At 32.3% G+C, this 20,171-nt stretch overlaps 2 protein-coding genes across 2 annotated transcripts; both read left to right on the plus strand.

The window, feature by feature from the left end:
• Positions 1-557: 557 nt before the first annotated feature.
• On the plus strand, positions 558-2,121 carry B9d1 (B9 domain-containing protein 1). Its single transcript, XM_075823530.1, has 3 exons — positions 558-1,049; positions 1,196-1,620; positions 1,690-2,121. The coding sequence occupies exons 2-3, from the start codon at positions 1,272-1,274 to the stop codon at positions 1,995-1,997; spliced, it is 657 nt and encodes a 218-aa protein (XP_075679645.1). The 5' UTR covers positions 558-1,049; positions 1,196-1,271; the 3' UTR covers positions 1,998-2,121.
• Positions 2,122-5,195: 3,074 nt separating this feature from the next.
• Positions 5,196-20,094, plus strand: bark (C-type lectin domain-containing protein bark beetle). The gene is made up of 3 exons (XM_027343522.2): positions 5,196-6,804; positions 9,805-10,214; positions 10,274-20,094. Exons 1-3 carry the CDS (start codon positions 5,356-5,358, stop codon positions 19,944-19,946), a joined length of 11,532 nt encoding a protein of 3,843 aa, XP_027199323.2. The 5' UTR covers positions 5,196-5,355; the 3' UTR covers positions 19,947-20,094.
• The last annotated feature ends 77 nt before the right edge of the window (positions 20,095-20,171 follow it).

The raw sequence follows: 20,171 nt of genomic DNA on the forward strand, positions 1-20,171 counted from the left end.
TGAGATTCAAGAATTGGTTTTTTTTTGTTGCTAGAAAATTTGGAATCTGATTTGTAAAAATTGATATTTATCCACTTGCCAAGACTAGATTAACTAATTATAAATAAACATTCAATTTGAACGGAAATGAATATGTAAATAATGTATTTCGTTCATTATTCTTTATCTTCCAATCGGAATTTTGAAATCTTTGAAATTCATTCATTGCAAAAAATAGTTATGATATTTCAATCAGTGAAACGAAACGATGACAACTCGTATGATAAGATGACATATCCGTCGCTGATCTAAATTTAGACCTGAATATTGCACCACAATCACACAAGGATATTAAACACACATACACACATAGAGTCATACATCATGTTACACAGAAGAAAAAAAAATGATGATGATAAGAATCATTATCGACAACAACAACAAAAAAGAGGATAAAATAAGAATCGTAAAAAAAATCTTTACTAATGTTTGTTGAAATTTATGGAATATAAATGGAAATTCACAAAGAAGATTGAATTATCTAGCTAAGAATTATAATGCTTCAATGCTTTAATTAAGTAGTAGTAGAAGTAAATTTTTTAAAATAGAATGGATGAAGATTCTATTTAACATCGGAAAACAAGAAAAAAAGTGCTTGCCTATAAGCCGGTTGAATTCGGGCCAAATTTCGTTTCGATAACGGTTCCACCTTGTGGCAATATATGTACCCGATGAGGAACGACAATAATCACAGACATGGTTGTTTGTATTTTTTTTTTAAATTTTCCAATTCTGGTATCAAAATTGTGATATAAAACCATAAGTACATACATGATCATAAACGTGAAATACATTCGATCTTATGTCTGTGATTATAATCGTTTCAAAAAAGGTCAATATTGTTTGTCCAAGTATTTGGTCCCCTTCAACCAGCTGTGGTCGAGTATCGCTTCAATCATCTTAACAATTATTTTAGAAATGATGAATAACATTCAATATCAAAAGATGGCGCAACATAGAAGGTTTTGATGATCCGGTATCCATGACAATGACAAAAACGAGATTCTCAGGTATGTGTTATGTTGAATTGTTAATTCATTCAAAAAAGAGAACAATAGATAGGAAAACAATGCATAACAAACAATCACAAACAACCCAAATGTCTTCCTGGTTGCTGGTTCATTATATTTTTTTTATTCGATTAATATTATCATAGATTAATTTACTGAATAAATTTGCCATTAAGGTGAAGACGAAACGGCGGCAATAATAATCGATAACTTTTAAATAGAATGGATGATGACAATCAATCTTCATTGTTAACTCGAAATTTTTTCCTAGTCAATATTCATGGACAAATCGAAAGCAGTTCGTTCATTGGTCATGATTATGAAAATGTTTATTGTAAATGTTTATTTCGTTATGGACCTGATTGGGCGTTGGTCAACAATGCTAATTTAACAACATCCGATAAACGTAACAATAATAATAATAATAATAACGACAAGGATACGGTATTCATATCACAAATGGCTAACCGAAGACCTGATCAACCTGGGGAGCTGCCATTATTTGTCTGGAATCTACCAATTGAAGCTACTTTTAAAAGTACGAATGTATTTGGATGGCCACAAATGATTGGTAAGAGTTTTGCTTATTATCAAAAATTGAAAATCTAATCTTTTTAAAATTTCACTTTTTGTACAAAAGTTAGCGTTTATGGTATGGATAATCTTGGCAATGATGTCATTCGTGGTTATGGATGGACACATTTACCTATCCGACCAGGCGAACATCGGCAACAAATACGTCTGTTTACACCTCAATCTACAACACTATTGGCAAGGATAGCGAATTGGTTTGTTGAATCACGTCGACCAGAGTTTATTGACACACGATTGGCAGCTGGGCATGAAGGTAGACAATTGGTGACAATCGAAAATCAGGGAGGTGAAGTGACCATATTATTAAACGTCCTTTTCAAGGACTTCAAAAAGTATGGATTCATTTCGAGATAATGATCGTCATCACTGTCGACATCATCATCATCAATGCTAATAAAACTGACTATGGTCAATATTTACCAATCATCATTATACAAAAGAAAAAGGATGAATAAAACCTTTACTTTTTAACTATAAATATTGAAGGTAACGATAAATTCTTTTACAGGAGAATGTCAATGAAATTTTTTTTCTCAAATAAGTTATGATCAAAAACAATATAAAAAAGTTATAAAAAAATTTAATGGTTTGCAACGATTCGTGATTTAATACTGAGGATTTTCAAAGATTAAAATGATTTTCAATAATCAATGATTCGAATCGTGTTTTCGATCCATTTGATAATAATTGTGTATAATAATATAATAATAGGCTGCCCGCGTGCATGTAGTTGAATACTGACAAACAATCTAACATCTAAATTAAATGAAAATGTCCAATCAATTTTAAACTACAATCAACAATCATTAATTCGAGTGGCTGTTGATTTCTATTTGAGTTTAGGATATAGCATTGAATAATAACAAAAACAAAAAAAGTAATAACAATAAAAATCGAGGTCATATAAACATGTATGATTTATATGTATCAACAAGATCAGCCGCTTGAAAATACAAAACAAACTCACAAAAATCTCAAATTTGTCAAACCACTAACATTTGATAGACAGTATGAAGAAATTAATTGGCTAACGAATGAAACATCATTTCACAATGTTTGATCAAATAAATTCTTCTAAATATTTATATAGATAGAAAGATAGATATGTTGTAAATGACAAAAAAAAGACAGAAATATAACATTCTTGCATTGATCATTAGTCTAATATTCACACACATACCAACTTGATGATATTGATTTGTGGTTTTATCTTATCCGGCATTCCAAATGACTGACTGATTAATGCATTTCAAAGTCATTATTACTATGATGATAATCATCTTCAGGCTTCAACGACTTTTACATTGATTTCAGTAATTTTCATTATTTTTTGTGTGCATGTGAATAGGTTGAAATCAATGAAGCTACATAACATTCACCTGTTGCTCATTCTATTCTTAAAACATTTGTCATTATCATTATCCTCATCAAAAAAAATGAGGCCTAGTTTTGTAAAAAAAAACAAACGAGAATAATCAGACCAAAAAGCGACAAGAATATCAAAAGTTTCGGTTCAGATGATTCCATTTCGAACGAATTACAGATAGTAAAAACAATAAGAAATTGTTAACAATAATGCCTACAAAAATTTCAATATAAACAACATTTTTTTTGCCTTCAAATGATTGAACTTTGACCTTACTATCATCATAGCTAACAACGACAACACCTAACTAACGAGTTTTTGAAATGATTGCAGAATGATGAATGTTGTACCTGCCCAAATAAATTGGATAGAAATTCCTGTATCTAGATAGTAAAAACTAATATCATTATCATGTCAAGGCACAATAAAAATTTTTTCTTGTTTTAAGGTAACATTTACTTAAGTCTATGTTTTAGAGAGAAATAAAAAGAAGAGGAAACTCTATGCCCATAGTGAATGAATGTGGATGTTATGAAATTTCAATTCAAATCGAAAATCAAGTTTCCTGCTTGTTACTATGAAAATCAAGGTGAAGCTGATTAAAACAAAATCATCAGTCAGGCGATCATCATCATCCTCATGGTTGGTTTGTGCACAAACTGAAACGATGAACACGAACATCATCCCTATGATTTGCAATTTTGTAATCATACTGTCAGGATCGTTATTAAATATAATGGAACAATTTTGTTTTCATTTTGTTTTCGGCTTTCGGTCATTCATTTAATCGGTCACCTAGGTGCCACTCTGCCGACGGTGTTTTGTTATGGCAACCGAATATATTCAATCGAATCAATTTGCAACATTTTTTAGTGACAAACATACAATACAACTATCCAGTAGCGGCGACAAATAGGTAGCAGGTAGACAACATCAAACCCAAGGGAAAAAAATGATAATGCTAATTTACCATAAACGGTCCTTTTTTTAAAACAAACTTTTCATTCAATCAATGAATACCAACAGCGACGACAATGATAATCATCAACTATTTGGTTGCTGGTAACAAATATTTTAGAAGGTTTAATTATTTGTTCTTGTTGCATAGGTTTTAATATTGTTGATGGTTGACTAACTGACAATCACGAATTTAAAATGATCATCATATAAAAAACCACCACCACTATTAGCATAACATAGCCACGCTATACATATGAATAGCAATTCACTCCACCTTTACTTCCTCACCTGTCTCCATACCTAGCTAGCTCGATTTTATTCTGTGTGTGTGAGAGAGTGAGACAGACGAAGAGAGAGAGAGAGAGAGAGAGAGATAGAGATTTATTTCATAATGGTTCGGTAAAGGTAAAAAAAAATTCACATAGTCAGCGGACTAACTACCACCACCACCATCATCATCATGACGACTGTGAACAAAAAAATAATACTTCAACGGCTCCATTAATAGTCGTCGTTTTTTGTGGTCCTTGACTGAATCATAGAAAGAAAATCTTGTTTTTCCGTTTATTATTTTTTCCATTTCTCTCTTCTTCGTATTTATTGAATGGCTTGAAGTGAGTTCGATACTGATCAGGCTCCAGTTAGCAGTTCTTCAACTTTATTTTCTTTTTCATTTGACTCCAAATATTCACAGAAACAAGAAAACTCAAGAAGTCAGCAGGCAACATATTCGAAGATTCAACAACGATTTTTTTCCCATTTACCTGCTGTGCGTTTGTCTGTATGTTTATATGATTCTCATAATATTTCCACTTTAAACTGGCGCCATTCATTGTTCCTTTACCTTGAAAATACCCAAAAAACAACAACAACAGAAATATCCATCACCATTCATCGGTCATCACTATCATCATCACGCGAATGTTCAATTTTTTACTTATCAGTTTAGATTGCTATTGTTATTTTTATATTAAATTTGTCTATGTGGATATGATGTTTATATTCATGTGAACTGAAACAGAAAAAAAGAATGCCTACACCTTTCATCAATGTTAATTATTTTTTATACAAGTTTACCTATATATATCAAGCTTATTGACCAAAAAAAAACAATACAAAATACCTAAAATATTGTGAAAAAACAGACCCACTTCTCAAGATGTATTAAATATCCTTAACTTGATGATGAACATCCTCATCATTGAATTGAATTGATCAACTAAAACAACTTGATCATCATCATAATCGTATCAAGATCATTAATGCCATAAAAATGTCGTGACCTACGGCAGAAATTTTTTCACATAAACACAAAAAAATATAACGGGGCTAGTCTTGTCTTGTTTTGTTTTCAAATATCTAGATCATTGTAGACAAACTCGAATAATGTCATCATCATCACCGAAAACAACAACAAAAACTATGGTGAAATCATCAATAATACCGACAATAGCAAATTTCCGGCCATGTGAATCAACAGATCATCGACATTGTTTCTATGACGATGGGAACTTGCAGCATCATTCATCATTTGTTTTCCGTCAACAATCATCATCATCACCAGTAAATAACAAGATTGGGCCTTGTAATGATGATTATTTTAAAGGTAAACAACAAACAAACAAAACACAAATTGAAAAAATCAATTTACCAATGCAAAACAACAAATTAAATGATAGCTTAATAGCAAAAAACAATATTACATTAGCTAGTAGTAAAAAACTGCCATCATCAATAATGAACACCGTTAAAAAGGCGGATTCAATACCTCAAATAGCAATACCTCAATTATATTTGTCATCAGCATCAACTTTGCGGTCGCCCAGGAGATACGACAACAATCCAACATCATCATCATCTCAACAACATTATGTTTCGAATAACTGTCCAGATTATGATTCTAGTGTCACCACCACGACCACCCATTCCTCAATGATTATAGAAACAATATCCAACAACAAAAATAATGATAATAATCAAAGATTAGATAAATTTAATGGATTTATCAGTGAAAAGCTAAAAAATCAACAAAAGTCAACAATAAATACAATGAAACAAGTGTTTGATTCAAAATTTTTAAAATTGCAATCTATACGCAGTCAAAATCATCATCCAACAATAAATTCTAAACAAAACTCTGTTATTATTCTAAATCATTCATCAGTGAAAATGTTGACTGATACTGACAAACAAAATTTCAATCATAATCATGATATAATGGGTGCACCAAGTGTAAAATTAAAACACTGTTATTATGAAAATAATTTTAAAAATGAAAGGTTTGCACATAAAAAGTGTTGGCCATACCATCACCAGCAACAGCATCAAAATATTTTATCAAAATTATTCTTCTTCACCATATTATCATTATCATCATTATTCTTAAATATAATTATACCTGTGATCTCAGCTCAATCTCTTCAACAACAACAACATCATCAACAATCATCCCAACATTATTCTCGATATTATCCACCATATGTGATTGAACAACAATCTCAAACCACAAATCAAAATCAGCAATCATTTAATCAAAGACAAGGAAGAGTAAATGATTATGATGTTCATAGAACTGCCAAAAATGATAATAATGATGATGAATATCGATTATCTTCAACTTTCAATGGTGGTGAAATATTTGGTCGAAAAATTTTGACCAAACATCGTAACGATGATTATACTAATATTAATAGTATTAAAAATTATGAAGCTGATTATGAAATACGATCCAATATTATTATACATTCGAATAGTCATTTGATCATTGAACCAGGTGTACGTTTAACATTTTTACCGGGTATCGGTATCATTGTTCATGGATCATTGAATGCAACGGTAAGTGTGATCATCATCACCTTCAATACTTTCATTATTATCATCATCATCATAATCATTGAACTAGGTCAATTTTTTTCCAAAAGTAATGAATGAAAATACCATAATGATAATCATTTTGAGACATACATACATTACATATTAGCATTTCATACTATGGCTTAATAATAACAAAAAAAATCCTTGATTTTTTCTATTATGTAAATCAATTCATACATCTGATTCAATCGAATTACTTTCACATATGAAAAGCGAGAAAAAAAAGATTAAGTCCCATTTAAATTGATTATCATTTAGATTTTTTTCCTCATTTTCAGGGCGTGTGTGATTCATGGTATGCTTGTCTAAAAGTGCGTGTGTAAGACACAAGACATTATTTATCCAAAAGTAAAAAAAACAACAATCAAATTAAAAATGAATAGAAACGATGCAATCATTGTTATTCCATCGTAATATATTTATTATTTACTTAACCAAAAGCCCAAAAACTTTGTTAACATAAGTTATTCAACAACAAAAAAATAAAATAAAATAAATATAATATTTGCCTTACCTAGTAAATAGTACCTGGTAAATATAAATAAATAAACAGATAATATTGAATGATAACGTAAAACCGGAATCAATCAATCGATTTGATAAAGATGTATTGCCTGTAAATATCATGATCGTGAATCATGCTTTTTGGATTATCTTTAGGCAAATTAAAACATCTAACAAGATCGATATTTTGTGATTATAGAAAAACAAAAATATGTAATCCGCGTGTTTTTTTCCGGTTCAATCAGTATTTTTATTATTATTCATTTTTTTTAATATTTAGATATTTAATTAGTTGATGATTCATCATTTTGAATCGTGAATAAAAAAAATTTCATTATATGATTTTGACAAACACACTAGCGTAATGGTTAACGGTATTTTTGTTTTCATCATTAAATTGAAAAAAAGACCTTCAGAATTCTAACAGTAAATATGTTTGTCGAATGGCAACCTGTAGCTTTTTTCTATAGATAGCTTACATAGCAACCGACCAATGTGACGACAAACAAAAAATACAATGTGGTAACAAAACAAAACAAAAAACTTGATTCATTCATTAGAATACAAAAATTCACATAAAAAATGCAAATGTTTATGAAATTAATATTATTATTATTATTAAATGGAAAAAAAGGGTAAAAAGTATGCATCACATCAATTTTGATGATTGCAATAACTAACCAACGATTCATAATGATGATGATGACTAATGCTAGAAATACGTGCAGCAAAAAAAAATGAATAAAGATGGATTGTTGCAAAAAAAATACATTGAAAAAGTATGTATTTATAAGGACATATGTAAGATTACACTTTCACATCCATCCATCCATTCATTCATTCATTCAATTCTATTCATTTGATGAGGATGTGAAATCTATTCATGCTGAAAATCCATCATTATTATGGCCACCTGATCACTATATATGATGGTTTTTATTTTTTTATTTTTTTTCATTCCCTTTTTCATCATATTCAATCTTGATGCTATGAAATAAAATAAAATATTTTTTTAGTCGAAAATGTTAGATTTATTTTGACAATGATGATACTAATATTATGACACTTGATGATCATTTATGTTATTTGATGAATGAATGGAACCTGTTTTCCCCTATGTAATCCACTGTATATATTATATCAATACAATTTATAATGTGAAATATATCGAAAGTTTTCGTTTGGTTTATCATTGGGGAAAAAAAATTTAATTCAACCAGAAAAAAATTTATTTGTGTTTTTTGTTATCTCTCTCTCACACACACAATGTGTGTATTCGAGTGTGAGTCTTATTATTATTTTTTCTTTTTATCCAAACAAAATAAAATATGGGACACCGAAAAAAATTGACATTTCACATCAAATGAATGAAATTCATTTATCGCTAATGGTTTTATGGGTTAAAAACTAACCAGTAAAGACAGAATAATAACAAAGATGGATAAATCAACAGAATAATAATTGTACAAAATTATCCGAGGATTTTTTTTTGTAATAACCATCAACCATGTTCAGGATCTACCATATGATTAATACGAAGATGTGATTGTATTTGAATGCAGAAAAGATAAGAGAAATTAATTAGCATAAAAATTTAAAAAAAAAAAATCTTATTTTATTTTCAAGTTTTTCAGCACACAACATTTTTTTCAATTCAGTTTAACCTGAATGAAGTATTTTTTTTTTCTTTTGTCAACTCTTGATGGCGGCCAAATTGGACAACAATTTATCTTAACTGAGGATATCATCAACATCATCATTATAAAAAACTACCGTCGCGATAGTGATGGTCAAAGAAAAATAAATAATACCATAGCAAAACTTGCTTTTGTCAAAAAAAACTTGAATGATTTAGAACAAACAGTAATGTTGTTTAATAACAAAAAAAAACAACAGTTATTTTGTTCGTCAAAATTTTTTTTCTTAGAATCATAGATAGATAGATATACTGATAAAACAGGGACAATTCAAAGAACAATTGTTTTTTTCTATTTTAAATTAACTTGAATTCTAACTTCAATTCCATCGAGTGTGACGAAAATAATGTGATGTTGTAATCAGTGCATTTCCAAGCAAAAAAAACAAAATTATGAATGACAACACCTTTTTCAAACATACAAAAAATCCAGTCAATTTATTATTGAATCTATTCAGTTGCCTTATGTCGAATACTCACGAATTACAAATTGAATGAAAAAAAACACAAATTTTACAAACACAAATATGACAAATGAAATAAGGATTTTTTCCACTTTGACAATGTGAGCTAACAAATATCATTAATGACATCGAATAAATCATTAAATAAATAAAATCATGTTTAAACTTAAAATAATTACAAACAAGTGTTTTCAATCGCATCATTTTTCATTCTAATACGATTATAGCATTATTGAAAAAAGAATGAATAAAATTGATTAATTATTGATTTCTTTGTTTTTGATTATAAATATTCAGGGCACAAGCACATCAAAAATAATACTTACATTAAATAATGGTACAACAAGATTGCCTATAATTAATTACGAAAGTAATCATCAAAAACCATTATGGCCAAATATACGATTAGTTGATGGTCAAAGTGTAGAACAAGGACGGCTACAATTGAAATATAAAGGCCATTGGCATTCAGTGTGTACGAATTCACGTAATTGGACACGAAACGATGTTGAAGTTGTATGTCATCAACTAGGATTTACCGGTGGTCATTGGTTTCGATGGTTTACGCGTAATAATGATAGTCGACAATTCATGTTAGAAAACCCTGGATGTCATGGCGATGAACCGACCTTCCAAAATTGTCAAAATTGGCCACAAAGACGTATCGGCAGTGGTGTTTGTAATTTTCACCAAGATATAGGCATCAGGTATTTTTTTGCCATTCAAATCAAAAATTGATTAATTGTCTTTTCATTTCTGATAATAGCTGTGATAATAAACTAACGTCTGTTAAGCATTGGCGTGGAATCGAATTTATAAATTCTGATTCGCATGTAACATCGATCATGTCAAACAAAATGGATTCACGTAGATCCAAGTCAGCCATCGAACATGTAATCATTGAATATGCAGGCCAACAATCAGATGGAAAATTAATGCCGGCATTATCATCCATCGGTAGTGTTCCGCCACACATCAATCATCTTGCCATTTATCGTTCAGCATATACAGCATTAAATATTACGGATCCAATCAATGGATTTGAGATTATGAATTCAAAGTTTATAGAAAATCGTGCCTACGGTGTTTATGTTAATACTTCAACTGGTCGAGTTCATTTATCGAGTGTCGAAATCGAAGACAATGGAGCCGATGGTGTTCGTTTTGTTCATTTCGATAAAGCATACTATTCATCAGATAATTTCTGTGAAACACCAAATCTAGGAACAAGCCAAGTGTTTCCAATTAAATACACGCATCGACAATCAGTTTCAAAGGCACCTAAAGAGGAATGTTGTCAAGAGTTCTATTCCAAAGATTGGGAAGGTCAACGAATAACAGTTCATTTTCCATTACTAATGAGCGGTATTGAAGATTATGATGCAATGAATGAATATTTAGTACAACCGTATATGCCTCATGTCGGCCGTGAAGGATCAATCTATATTGTTGATGGTCATTCTGGACGAATTATTGCTGATTTTTTTATTCGAAATCATACCAAAATACAAAGTGTTTCATCAATCATCGGTAATGGACCATTACGAATTTGTTATCGTCCAGCACATTATCGCCGAGTATTGTTCACCATACAGGTGGTAGTCGATTATGGTAGAGAATATGATGTTACCATATCGAATAGCCGCATTGTGGCCAACAATGGTCGAGGATTATGGTTTCAAGATCTACAAAGTGGTGCCGTTGTGAATCGCACATTGATTTCTAATCATGATTATGTAGCCGGTTTAGATGTAGATCGTGGTGTTGGCGAAATAATTGTCAATAATAGTATCATTAGTAATAATATAGCTGATGGTGTCAACATAACAAACGGTGGCGGATACCTTCACATTGATAGAACTGAAATTGTCAATAATACAGGCCGTGGAATTGCTGTATGGTTCAATGAATCTATCAATCTTAGAGCATTCAATTATAGCTCGCATGTGACCAGATGTGCAGTATCTAATAATCAGATTGGCCTTTTAATTTTTAGCGGTTGTCATTTTCCTTCATCTTTATGGCATCAAGGTGCATATTGGAATATAAGTCTCAATGACTTTTTTGACCAACGTGAACAAGCCTTACTATATCATTCATGCATTCCAAGACCTAGAATATTGAAAATGCAATTAAAACCATTGGTAACTAATATATCCATCGGTCATAATCGTTTTCTATCAAACGAATTACATGCAATACATGTTGCGCCATTATTTTTTACTAAATTGAACATTGCCCATAATGAATTCAGTGGACATAAAAAAGCTGTTTTATATATAAATTCTCAAGATCATTTTCGTGTACAACAATTTGTTGAAGATGCTGAACGTTTTCCGTTTTCTTTTTTCAATGGCAATGCGTACAAAAACGATGGTGAACATACATTGATGAATCAACGAAGTTTAGCACTAGATTTATGGCCAACTGTTGTTCGTATAAGAAATAATAATTTTCACAATAATCGAGGCTTTTATGTTGCCAGTATTGGTTTATTAGAACCCGAATCCTCAATTAACATGAATTTCAGTTCACTGTCGCAAAAAATATTGTTTACACGTAACATTCTTCATGATAATATTATCCGTGAACCATTTGAAAATCTTAATTCACGTTCACGTATTGCAGCTGTACTATGTGTCACTTCAAGTAATGTTCTCATATGGCGCAATGAATTTATTAATCCCGGTTCTAAGTATGAATTAGGAGTTCATCTTGGTGTTCATTATCGGCTTGTGAATGCTTCACTCAACTATTGGGGAACATCAACCACATCAATGCGTATGAATTTCGGTGAATATCATGGCGACAAACATCTCGATTCAGCTGCAGAAATTTATGAGAGAATTTTTGATCGAAAAAATCGCTATAATTTGGCTCAGGTTGAATTCCTTCCATATATATTGATACCGAATGCCTTGGAATCGGATCGTAGTGCATTATCGTTGGTTAATGATCGTGAGAAAATTTCACAATTTTTTCATGGAAATCCAACTGGTGAAATCGGTGGCCAAGTAAAAGGTCAGGTCAATTTACGACCAGGAAAATATTTTGTTAGACATGATATCTACATTAGTCCCGAAGGTGAACTAGTCTTAAATCCAGGAACCATATTGAATTTCGATCAATCTGTGGGAATATTTGTTCAAGGAAAATTCAAAGCCAAAGGACAGAAAAATTCGGACATCAAATTTTTGTTATCCTCAAGCAAATCAAGCATTTATCGCTTGAAAAGAAATGTAACGCTTCCTTTTGAAGTAAATGATGCCATCAATTCAACATTGAAAAAATTTACCAATCAAACCGGTTTAGATCAAAAATCACCCATTTCATTCAAATTAAAACAAACATCGTTTCCAATGCAAAATATAAGATTGTCAAATGGTACTGAAGGTCTGCTTGAAGTGAAAATCGGAAACGAATGGGGCACCGTTTGTGGTTATAATTTCGATATTGAAGATGCTTCTGTAGCATGTCATCAATTAGGATTAGTTCTTAACGAACGGGATTGGCGTCTTGAAAAATCAGAATTCTGGAGTTCAAAAAATTCTCGTAATACGTTGCTGACTAATGTTAAATGCACACATCTCGATACTGATTTGACTAAATGTAAAGCTGAAAGATTGAGTAGCAACGATTTTGAAGGTGGTTGGTGTCCAAAAGGAGAAGTGGGTATACGATGTTTTCCAGAAGCTTGGGCTGGAATTCGTTTCGGTATGCTTACACAGGAAGTAATTCTTGAACATATTACAGTGGAAAAAGCTGGTCTTATTGATTATCGTACCAGACAATTCGGACCGGCAATACAATTTGATTTTAATCGATTTGCTATTAGAGATTCAATTATAACATCGAATATTGATTCTGGAATCGGAATTTTATGGAACGATGTAATAAGTGAACCAAATGATGATCGATTACAGATTATTGATACAAAAATAATGGGAAATCTAAATCACGGTATCGTGACCAGTACACAAGGAAATCGTATCGAAAATTGTTTGATTGCCGATAATAAAGTTTCCGGGTTACATTATGAGCCGAATTTCAGTCGTGAAAAACAAGAAGAATTAGCATCGTGGATTGTAAAACAACCTATTCATAATCGAAAAACATCGGTTTTCATAATCATACCCGGTGAAACGGCTTCAGATCAGTCAATATATTTGGGTGATATTGGTAGACAAGTTTATGTTTACGTTCCACGACGACCAACACCGATGTCTAAACCTTTTAATCTATTAATAAGAACCGATCCGGGTAAACGTATTGGTGTGATGGCTATAAGTCCAATATTTTTGACAAGATCATCCGAGTCTTTACGGCTTTATTCACCATTGATAGATACTGTTCATGCTTCAAGAATGATGTGGGATTTACGTCGTAATCTAACAACATTTCCATTCATATATCCAGGCTATCGTCTTATGTTAGAATATTCTACTGGTGAATTACCTTATGGCGGTATTCTGTTATTGTTTACACCAAAACAATATCTTCGAAATATACCGGGTGAGCCAAGTTTTGTTGAAAAAAGCATTCAAGAACAACGGGACATGAATACGATGATAATTGAAAATAATCAATTTATTGAAAATGGAAAAGGCATTTCTAGTGCACATTGTTCGATGAACATCGATTTGAATGGAAACTATTGTAAACGATATGGAAATGAAACAATAATTATACGAAACAACATGATAACAAAAAGCAAAGGAGCCGGTTTATTTGTCAATTCATTTGCTCATTCATCAATGATACCATATTCATTGTTGGTAAATATGATCGAATTTAATGAAATGCCACGACAAGAATATGATATTACATATGCTTCATCAGTGATTGCAGAAATCAATTACACATTGATCGAAAATCGTTTTGTCGAAAATGTTGAATTCGGTTCTATTGTTTTATATGACCATTCGTTATATGCAAACAGTGATATGCAACAAGTTACGGTCCAATCGATGCCTGGTTTTGTTTTGTCTAATGCAATCGGGGCTAACTATCCATCAAATACCAATCTATTTCATTGGAATATCCATCATTGTACACTTGAAGGAAATAAAAACGGTGGTATTGATCTTAAATTACCATACACATGGCTATATAATGAAAATTTTACACATACTGTTGTGATAGAAGATTCTAAATTTTTAAAAAATCAAAATTTCGAATTTGTCATTGGTGGTCATTACGCAAAAGTGAATATTACACGCAATGAATTTTTGGATAATCAATGCAAAATTGGTCTTGTATCAATTGTTGGAATGGAAAAACTAATTAAAATTGTTCAAAATGAAATGAATGATAATTTGGTTCAAAGATATGTAATCGAAATGAGCATGGAAAGTCATGCAGATAAATTTGGAACTGTTACCGCAATGATCAACCAAAATAAGATTCGTAATAATCGCTTTTTCGGTGCAGCTTTACAATTTACGAATACAGAAGAAATAAGCAATTCGTATACACCTGAAACATATGCAATCGCAATTCGTGGACTGCAACAGGTGAATGTTACGCGTAATATTCTAACCAATCGAAATCTTCAATTCGAATTATTGGCTGGTGTAAAAGCTGGATCAATACACAATGAATTGAATGCAAGAGAAAATTTTTGGGGACTTGGTTTCGATACGCAAACAATCCGAGAACGTATATTTGATTTTGATGATTGGAATAGTTTTTCGACAACGATATTTTCACCATGGTTGGCTGATGATAATACTAATGCTTTGTTAGTTCATGATCAATCTGCGATGGATGCATCAAGCCATTCATCATTCGTACCACAATTATTAGGCGGTCGATTAAATCGATCATTAATGTTACATGCACGTGACCGTCCTTATATAGTCCAAACCGATTTAACCATCATGCCAGGCACTACTTTAACTATAGGGCCAGGTGTCGAGATCGAATTCTATCCATCTGTTGGGATATTAGTTCTTGGAGATTTGAATGCCGCAGGAATCGAAAAGAAACCGATTTTATTTCGACCAATAGCCCGTAATTCAAGCCATTTATCACGACCAACAATGATGAATTCATGGTCAAAACGATCAAAAAGCTATGAGCGAAAACGACAAATCCCGATGACCGAACAATTAGTTTATAGTAAAAGTGATCATGGTGGTGTACGGCTTTGTCTAACGGAAACATGTGATCCTGAATCCGAAACAAAAGCTGAAGAAATGATGAAACATCAGCTCTCATGGTTTGCAGATTTAGGATATCCCAAATTGGCAAGCAATGGTCGAAGACGTCATGGATTTATTGAAATCTACAATCTAACAACACTTCAATGGACACCTATTTGTGATCCTAGATTTACCGAACGTGATGCACAAGTTGTATGCCGACAATTAGGCTTTTCAACGTTGAATGTATTCGTAGGGCGAGCTTCCCGACCTGACATGGATCCTACATTGATAACGAGAATATCTGAGTGGCCCGAATCATTGGAATGTAAAGGATCAGAATCAAATCTAGCCGACTGTGATCTACGTACATTTTCTAAGGATAGCTATGATCGAAAATCAATTTTATTTGAAAATGCACCTCTCTACCATTCTAAACTTCTATCAACAAATTTTTATCGTAAAACTCACCAAAATCAAATTGTTGATAATCAAACTCAAGAGTTGCTATTCTACATGAATGATGATTGGCGATCATTGGAAGAACGAACATTGATTCAAAGTACGGCATGTCGTCACGATGGTGATGAATTTGTCTATATATTTTGTGGTGAAGATAATAACAATGATGAAATCCAATCGTTTGAACATTGGGGAGGCATTCGATTTGCTTTGCCTGAATTCGAAGAAGATGATACAAAGAAATTTTTGACTAATCGAGAAAAAATTACAAAAAGTGCCATGCATTATGTTAATGTTATTGGTGCTGGTGTATTGCATGGCGAAAAAAATGCGGCCATTCAAATGATACAACGATCGATACCACTAGAATTTGTGAATATTTATAACAGTGCCTATCATGCTGTGGAAACTTTAGCTCCACCAGAATCTTTAAGAATACATCGTCTTCGAGCCGAAAATAATTTAGGTGCCGGCCTGAATCTACTGTTATCCGGAACATCAACATCGGAAAGTCCACGTATTCCTTACGAACCGATTGCAGATGGATCAGTATTCACAGTACCATATAATGCATTCTCATTGGTTGATATTTGTGATGCACGAAAACAGTTGCGTGTTAAAGAAAAAATAATTGTCTATTATAAATACGATAATCGTCCTGTTGATTGTGTTAAAATATTCACCAGTGCTAATCCATTGAAAAATATCGGCATAAGATTCTTACAATTAAATCTATGGAGTAAATTTACAGAAACGCCTGGCAAAGTGAATACATTTGAAGAAGATTATATTCAAGGCAAGAAATTTACCTACCAAACCGAGGATATATTTCACAATAAAATTCATGAGCTTATCGATGAAACAACTGGTTCATATGTTGATGCATCATTGATTACTTCTATGTCTGATTCGATCATGATTTGGGATGGTGATATTTTCAACGAAACAACTCGACGTTTAATTGGTGAAGTTTACAGTGATTCAACACAAGAATTTTTACAACGCACAACTGTCAATCCATTATGGCCAAAAACTTCATCTCGACAACGTCGATATGCTACATCAACGCGAGGGCCACCATCAAATACGAATAAGCAAGAATCATCAGCAAAAAACATTCTTTATAAATCTACTGGTTTTTCAATGAGTCTACAGCTCCATGTTTCAGGCGCATCCGGCCGATATGGTTTTATAGCTGAAGTGACAACATTACCAAGTGCTTATCATGATGAACGAGATATACAACATAATATTACATTTTCCGATATCAATGATAATACTGCCGGTGCATTATTGTATCGAAGTGTTGGTGAAAGTGTGCCACAATTAGCTTTGCTGAATAATATGTTCAAACGAAATTGTCGAAATCTATGGGGAAATTTTAGCACATGTGAAGGACAGACAATTGATCTCAAGATACAGAATTCACCGCATCTTTACTTTCAGAATAATTTGATAACAGACAATCGCGCTGGTGGTCTAAAAATATCTGCCACTTCATTCACAGCGGTTGCCGCACTTAACGCACATTTAATTAACAATTTATTTGCCGATAATCATCAAAAAGAAGCCCTGTATTTTGAAGGTGCAAATAGTTATCAGAAAGTTGATGTAGATCGAAATTATTTCAGCCGAAATCGATCGCCACATCGATCAAATATGGTGTTTGGACGAGCAATCGTTGAATTTCATGAGAATGTCATCATCAACAACTATGGTGACAATCAATTGTTTATGGCTGGATTCGCTCATGCACAATCATCCTCAAAACTTCAAAGATGTACAAAGAATTTTTTCTACAATAATCATGCCAAAAATGAACGAGGTGAACAGAGTACAATCATTGTCAGCACCATTGGTCAGATTTACACCGAAAATTATTTGGTAAATCCAGATAATGATTTTGAATTATCTACACGAAATCGAACAATTATAAATGCAGCCACGTATTCACTCAAACAAAATCTGATCGAACCAACATCATATGCCGCTGTATTGGCATCAGCCATCGTGCAAGCACCTTATAATTGGTGGGGTTTCAATGAAACCAGTGCTATCGAAGCTCGTATTCGTGATTCACGGGATTCATTTTATCTCATACCGGTACAATTTGAACCATTCTATTCTGGAAATTGGTCAGTACTAAGTGGTTCATGTTATGGTGGATATCAGAAGATTGCGGACACTTGTTTTGTTTATGTGGGTGGTCGTATGACTTATGATCTTGCAAGAAAATTCTGCAGTAAAGATAATTCATCAATGCCATTCATAAGAGCATCTAATCAAGAAGAATTGATGCATTATATTTATCTACAACAACCATTATTTAATCGTCGTCGCCATCCAGTATGGATACAATCGTTTGATGTACCAATCGGTTCATGTTCAGTGCTAATCGATGGTCATGTTCGTGTACATGATTGCAATGATGAATTACCATTCTTATGCGAACGAGATCCAGAAATTGGAATCAGTACGGCAACATTAGATTATTGGTATCAAGAACCATTAGGAATGGCTGTTATTGGTATATCTTTCTTAACAATGTTACTCACGATGGCTTGTGTTTGTTGCTGGATTTGTAAATCTCGACATAGACATTTGGAGAAATTAGAACGTCGTAATTCGATTCGTGCTTCAATAAGATCAAGTCGATCACTTGCTTCAATGAGTGCATTGAATGATAGTCAATATTTTACTAATAGGAAATTATTATCTGAATCGAATCCAAATGTTAATGGATCGATTAATGGTTCAATAAATCCATCTTATCGACCTATTCCTCCGCAAAATTCTAATGGTCATCAGCGACATTCACAGTCAATCCAACAGGATCATTATGGAGGCTCTTTATCATCAACATTTCCTATATATACAAGCGATCATAATGAACGTCTTGTATTGGCACAAAAACGTTATGAAGATGCAGTTAAATATGGCCACAATTCCCGACCATCGAATATAGATGTAATTCGATCATCAAATTTGCAACAACCTACATTCGACATGGTATATGATAATCGCGCGTTCAAACAAGGGCCAACTGATCAATCAACGCCAATGATGTCTCCGTTATCATTTTCATCGAGAGAAGAACATCTTAATCCGACAATAAGAACATGGACACCCGAAACGAATTCTACATTAGATTTCAAAGTTAAACCTGCATTAGATCCACAAGAATTATCACAATATACGGGATCATCTGAAGATCTGAATAAACCACCACCATCCACATCATCATCAGCTGCATCAGATTTACCATCACCAACCTCTGGACAATCATCAAATAGACCACGTTTTTATCACCCTAGATCGCAACAATCCACCATGATGAAATCTCAACCAATACATCCAGTTCCACAGCCACCAATTCGACGTTTGATACAATCGAGAGATCAAAGAAATGAAACCAATAGACAACGTCGTAGTATGGATCCGACAATGTTCTTACATCATGAAGCTGAAGAGCCATCTATTTTGAATGAAAATAAAGATGTACAGATGGAAACAACATTTGATCATCATCAGAATGAGATTCATGATGGAAAAGAATTTAAAAAACCTATTTATCATCAAACCGATTTAGATGGTGCTGATAGAAATTATCATATGGGAGGTAGTCAACCATCATTGATGTATGGTTCATATGCTCCATCAACCATTGAAAGTGAATCAAATAATCCTTACCTGGAAACATCGTTAGATAATGACTCATTTCATGATCACAATTTTCGGGTCAGTGCCAATTCCCAATACAATTTATCATCTTCAACAAATGCTGCCACAAAAGCAAGATTATATGCCAGTCAACCATTAGAAACATCTATGTAAACTTTTCATCAGGATGGATCAATGCTCATTAACCCATGCAATTTCTTTTCTGATAATTTTTCTCATTTTTTAATCATTTTTTTGAAGAATTTTTTAAAATTTATCATTTTGATCAAATGTATAAAGAATTGTGTAATTTTTTTTGTAAATATTAATTCATTGAATAAATAAATAAATAAATTTTTTGAAAAAAAAACATTAATGATTTTGTCCAATAAATTTCAC

Source organism: Dermatophagoides pteronyssinus, unplaced genomic scaffold (assembly GCF_027571235.1).
Source record: "Dermatophagoides pteronyssinus isolate colony J.1.1.1.1 unplaced genomic scaffold, Derpt_VIB-CSIC_2022.12 sq0001, whole genome shotgun sequence".
Lineage (NCBI taxonomy): Eukaryota > Metazoa > Arthropoda > Arachnida > Sarcoptiformes > Pyroglyphidae > Dermatophagoides > Dermatophagoides pteronyssinus.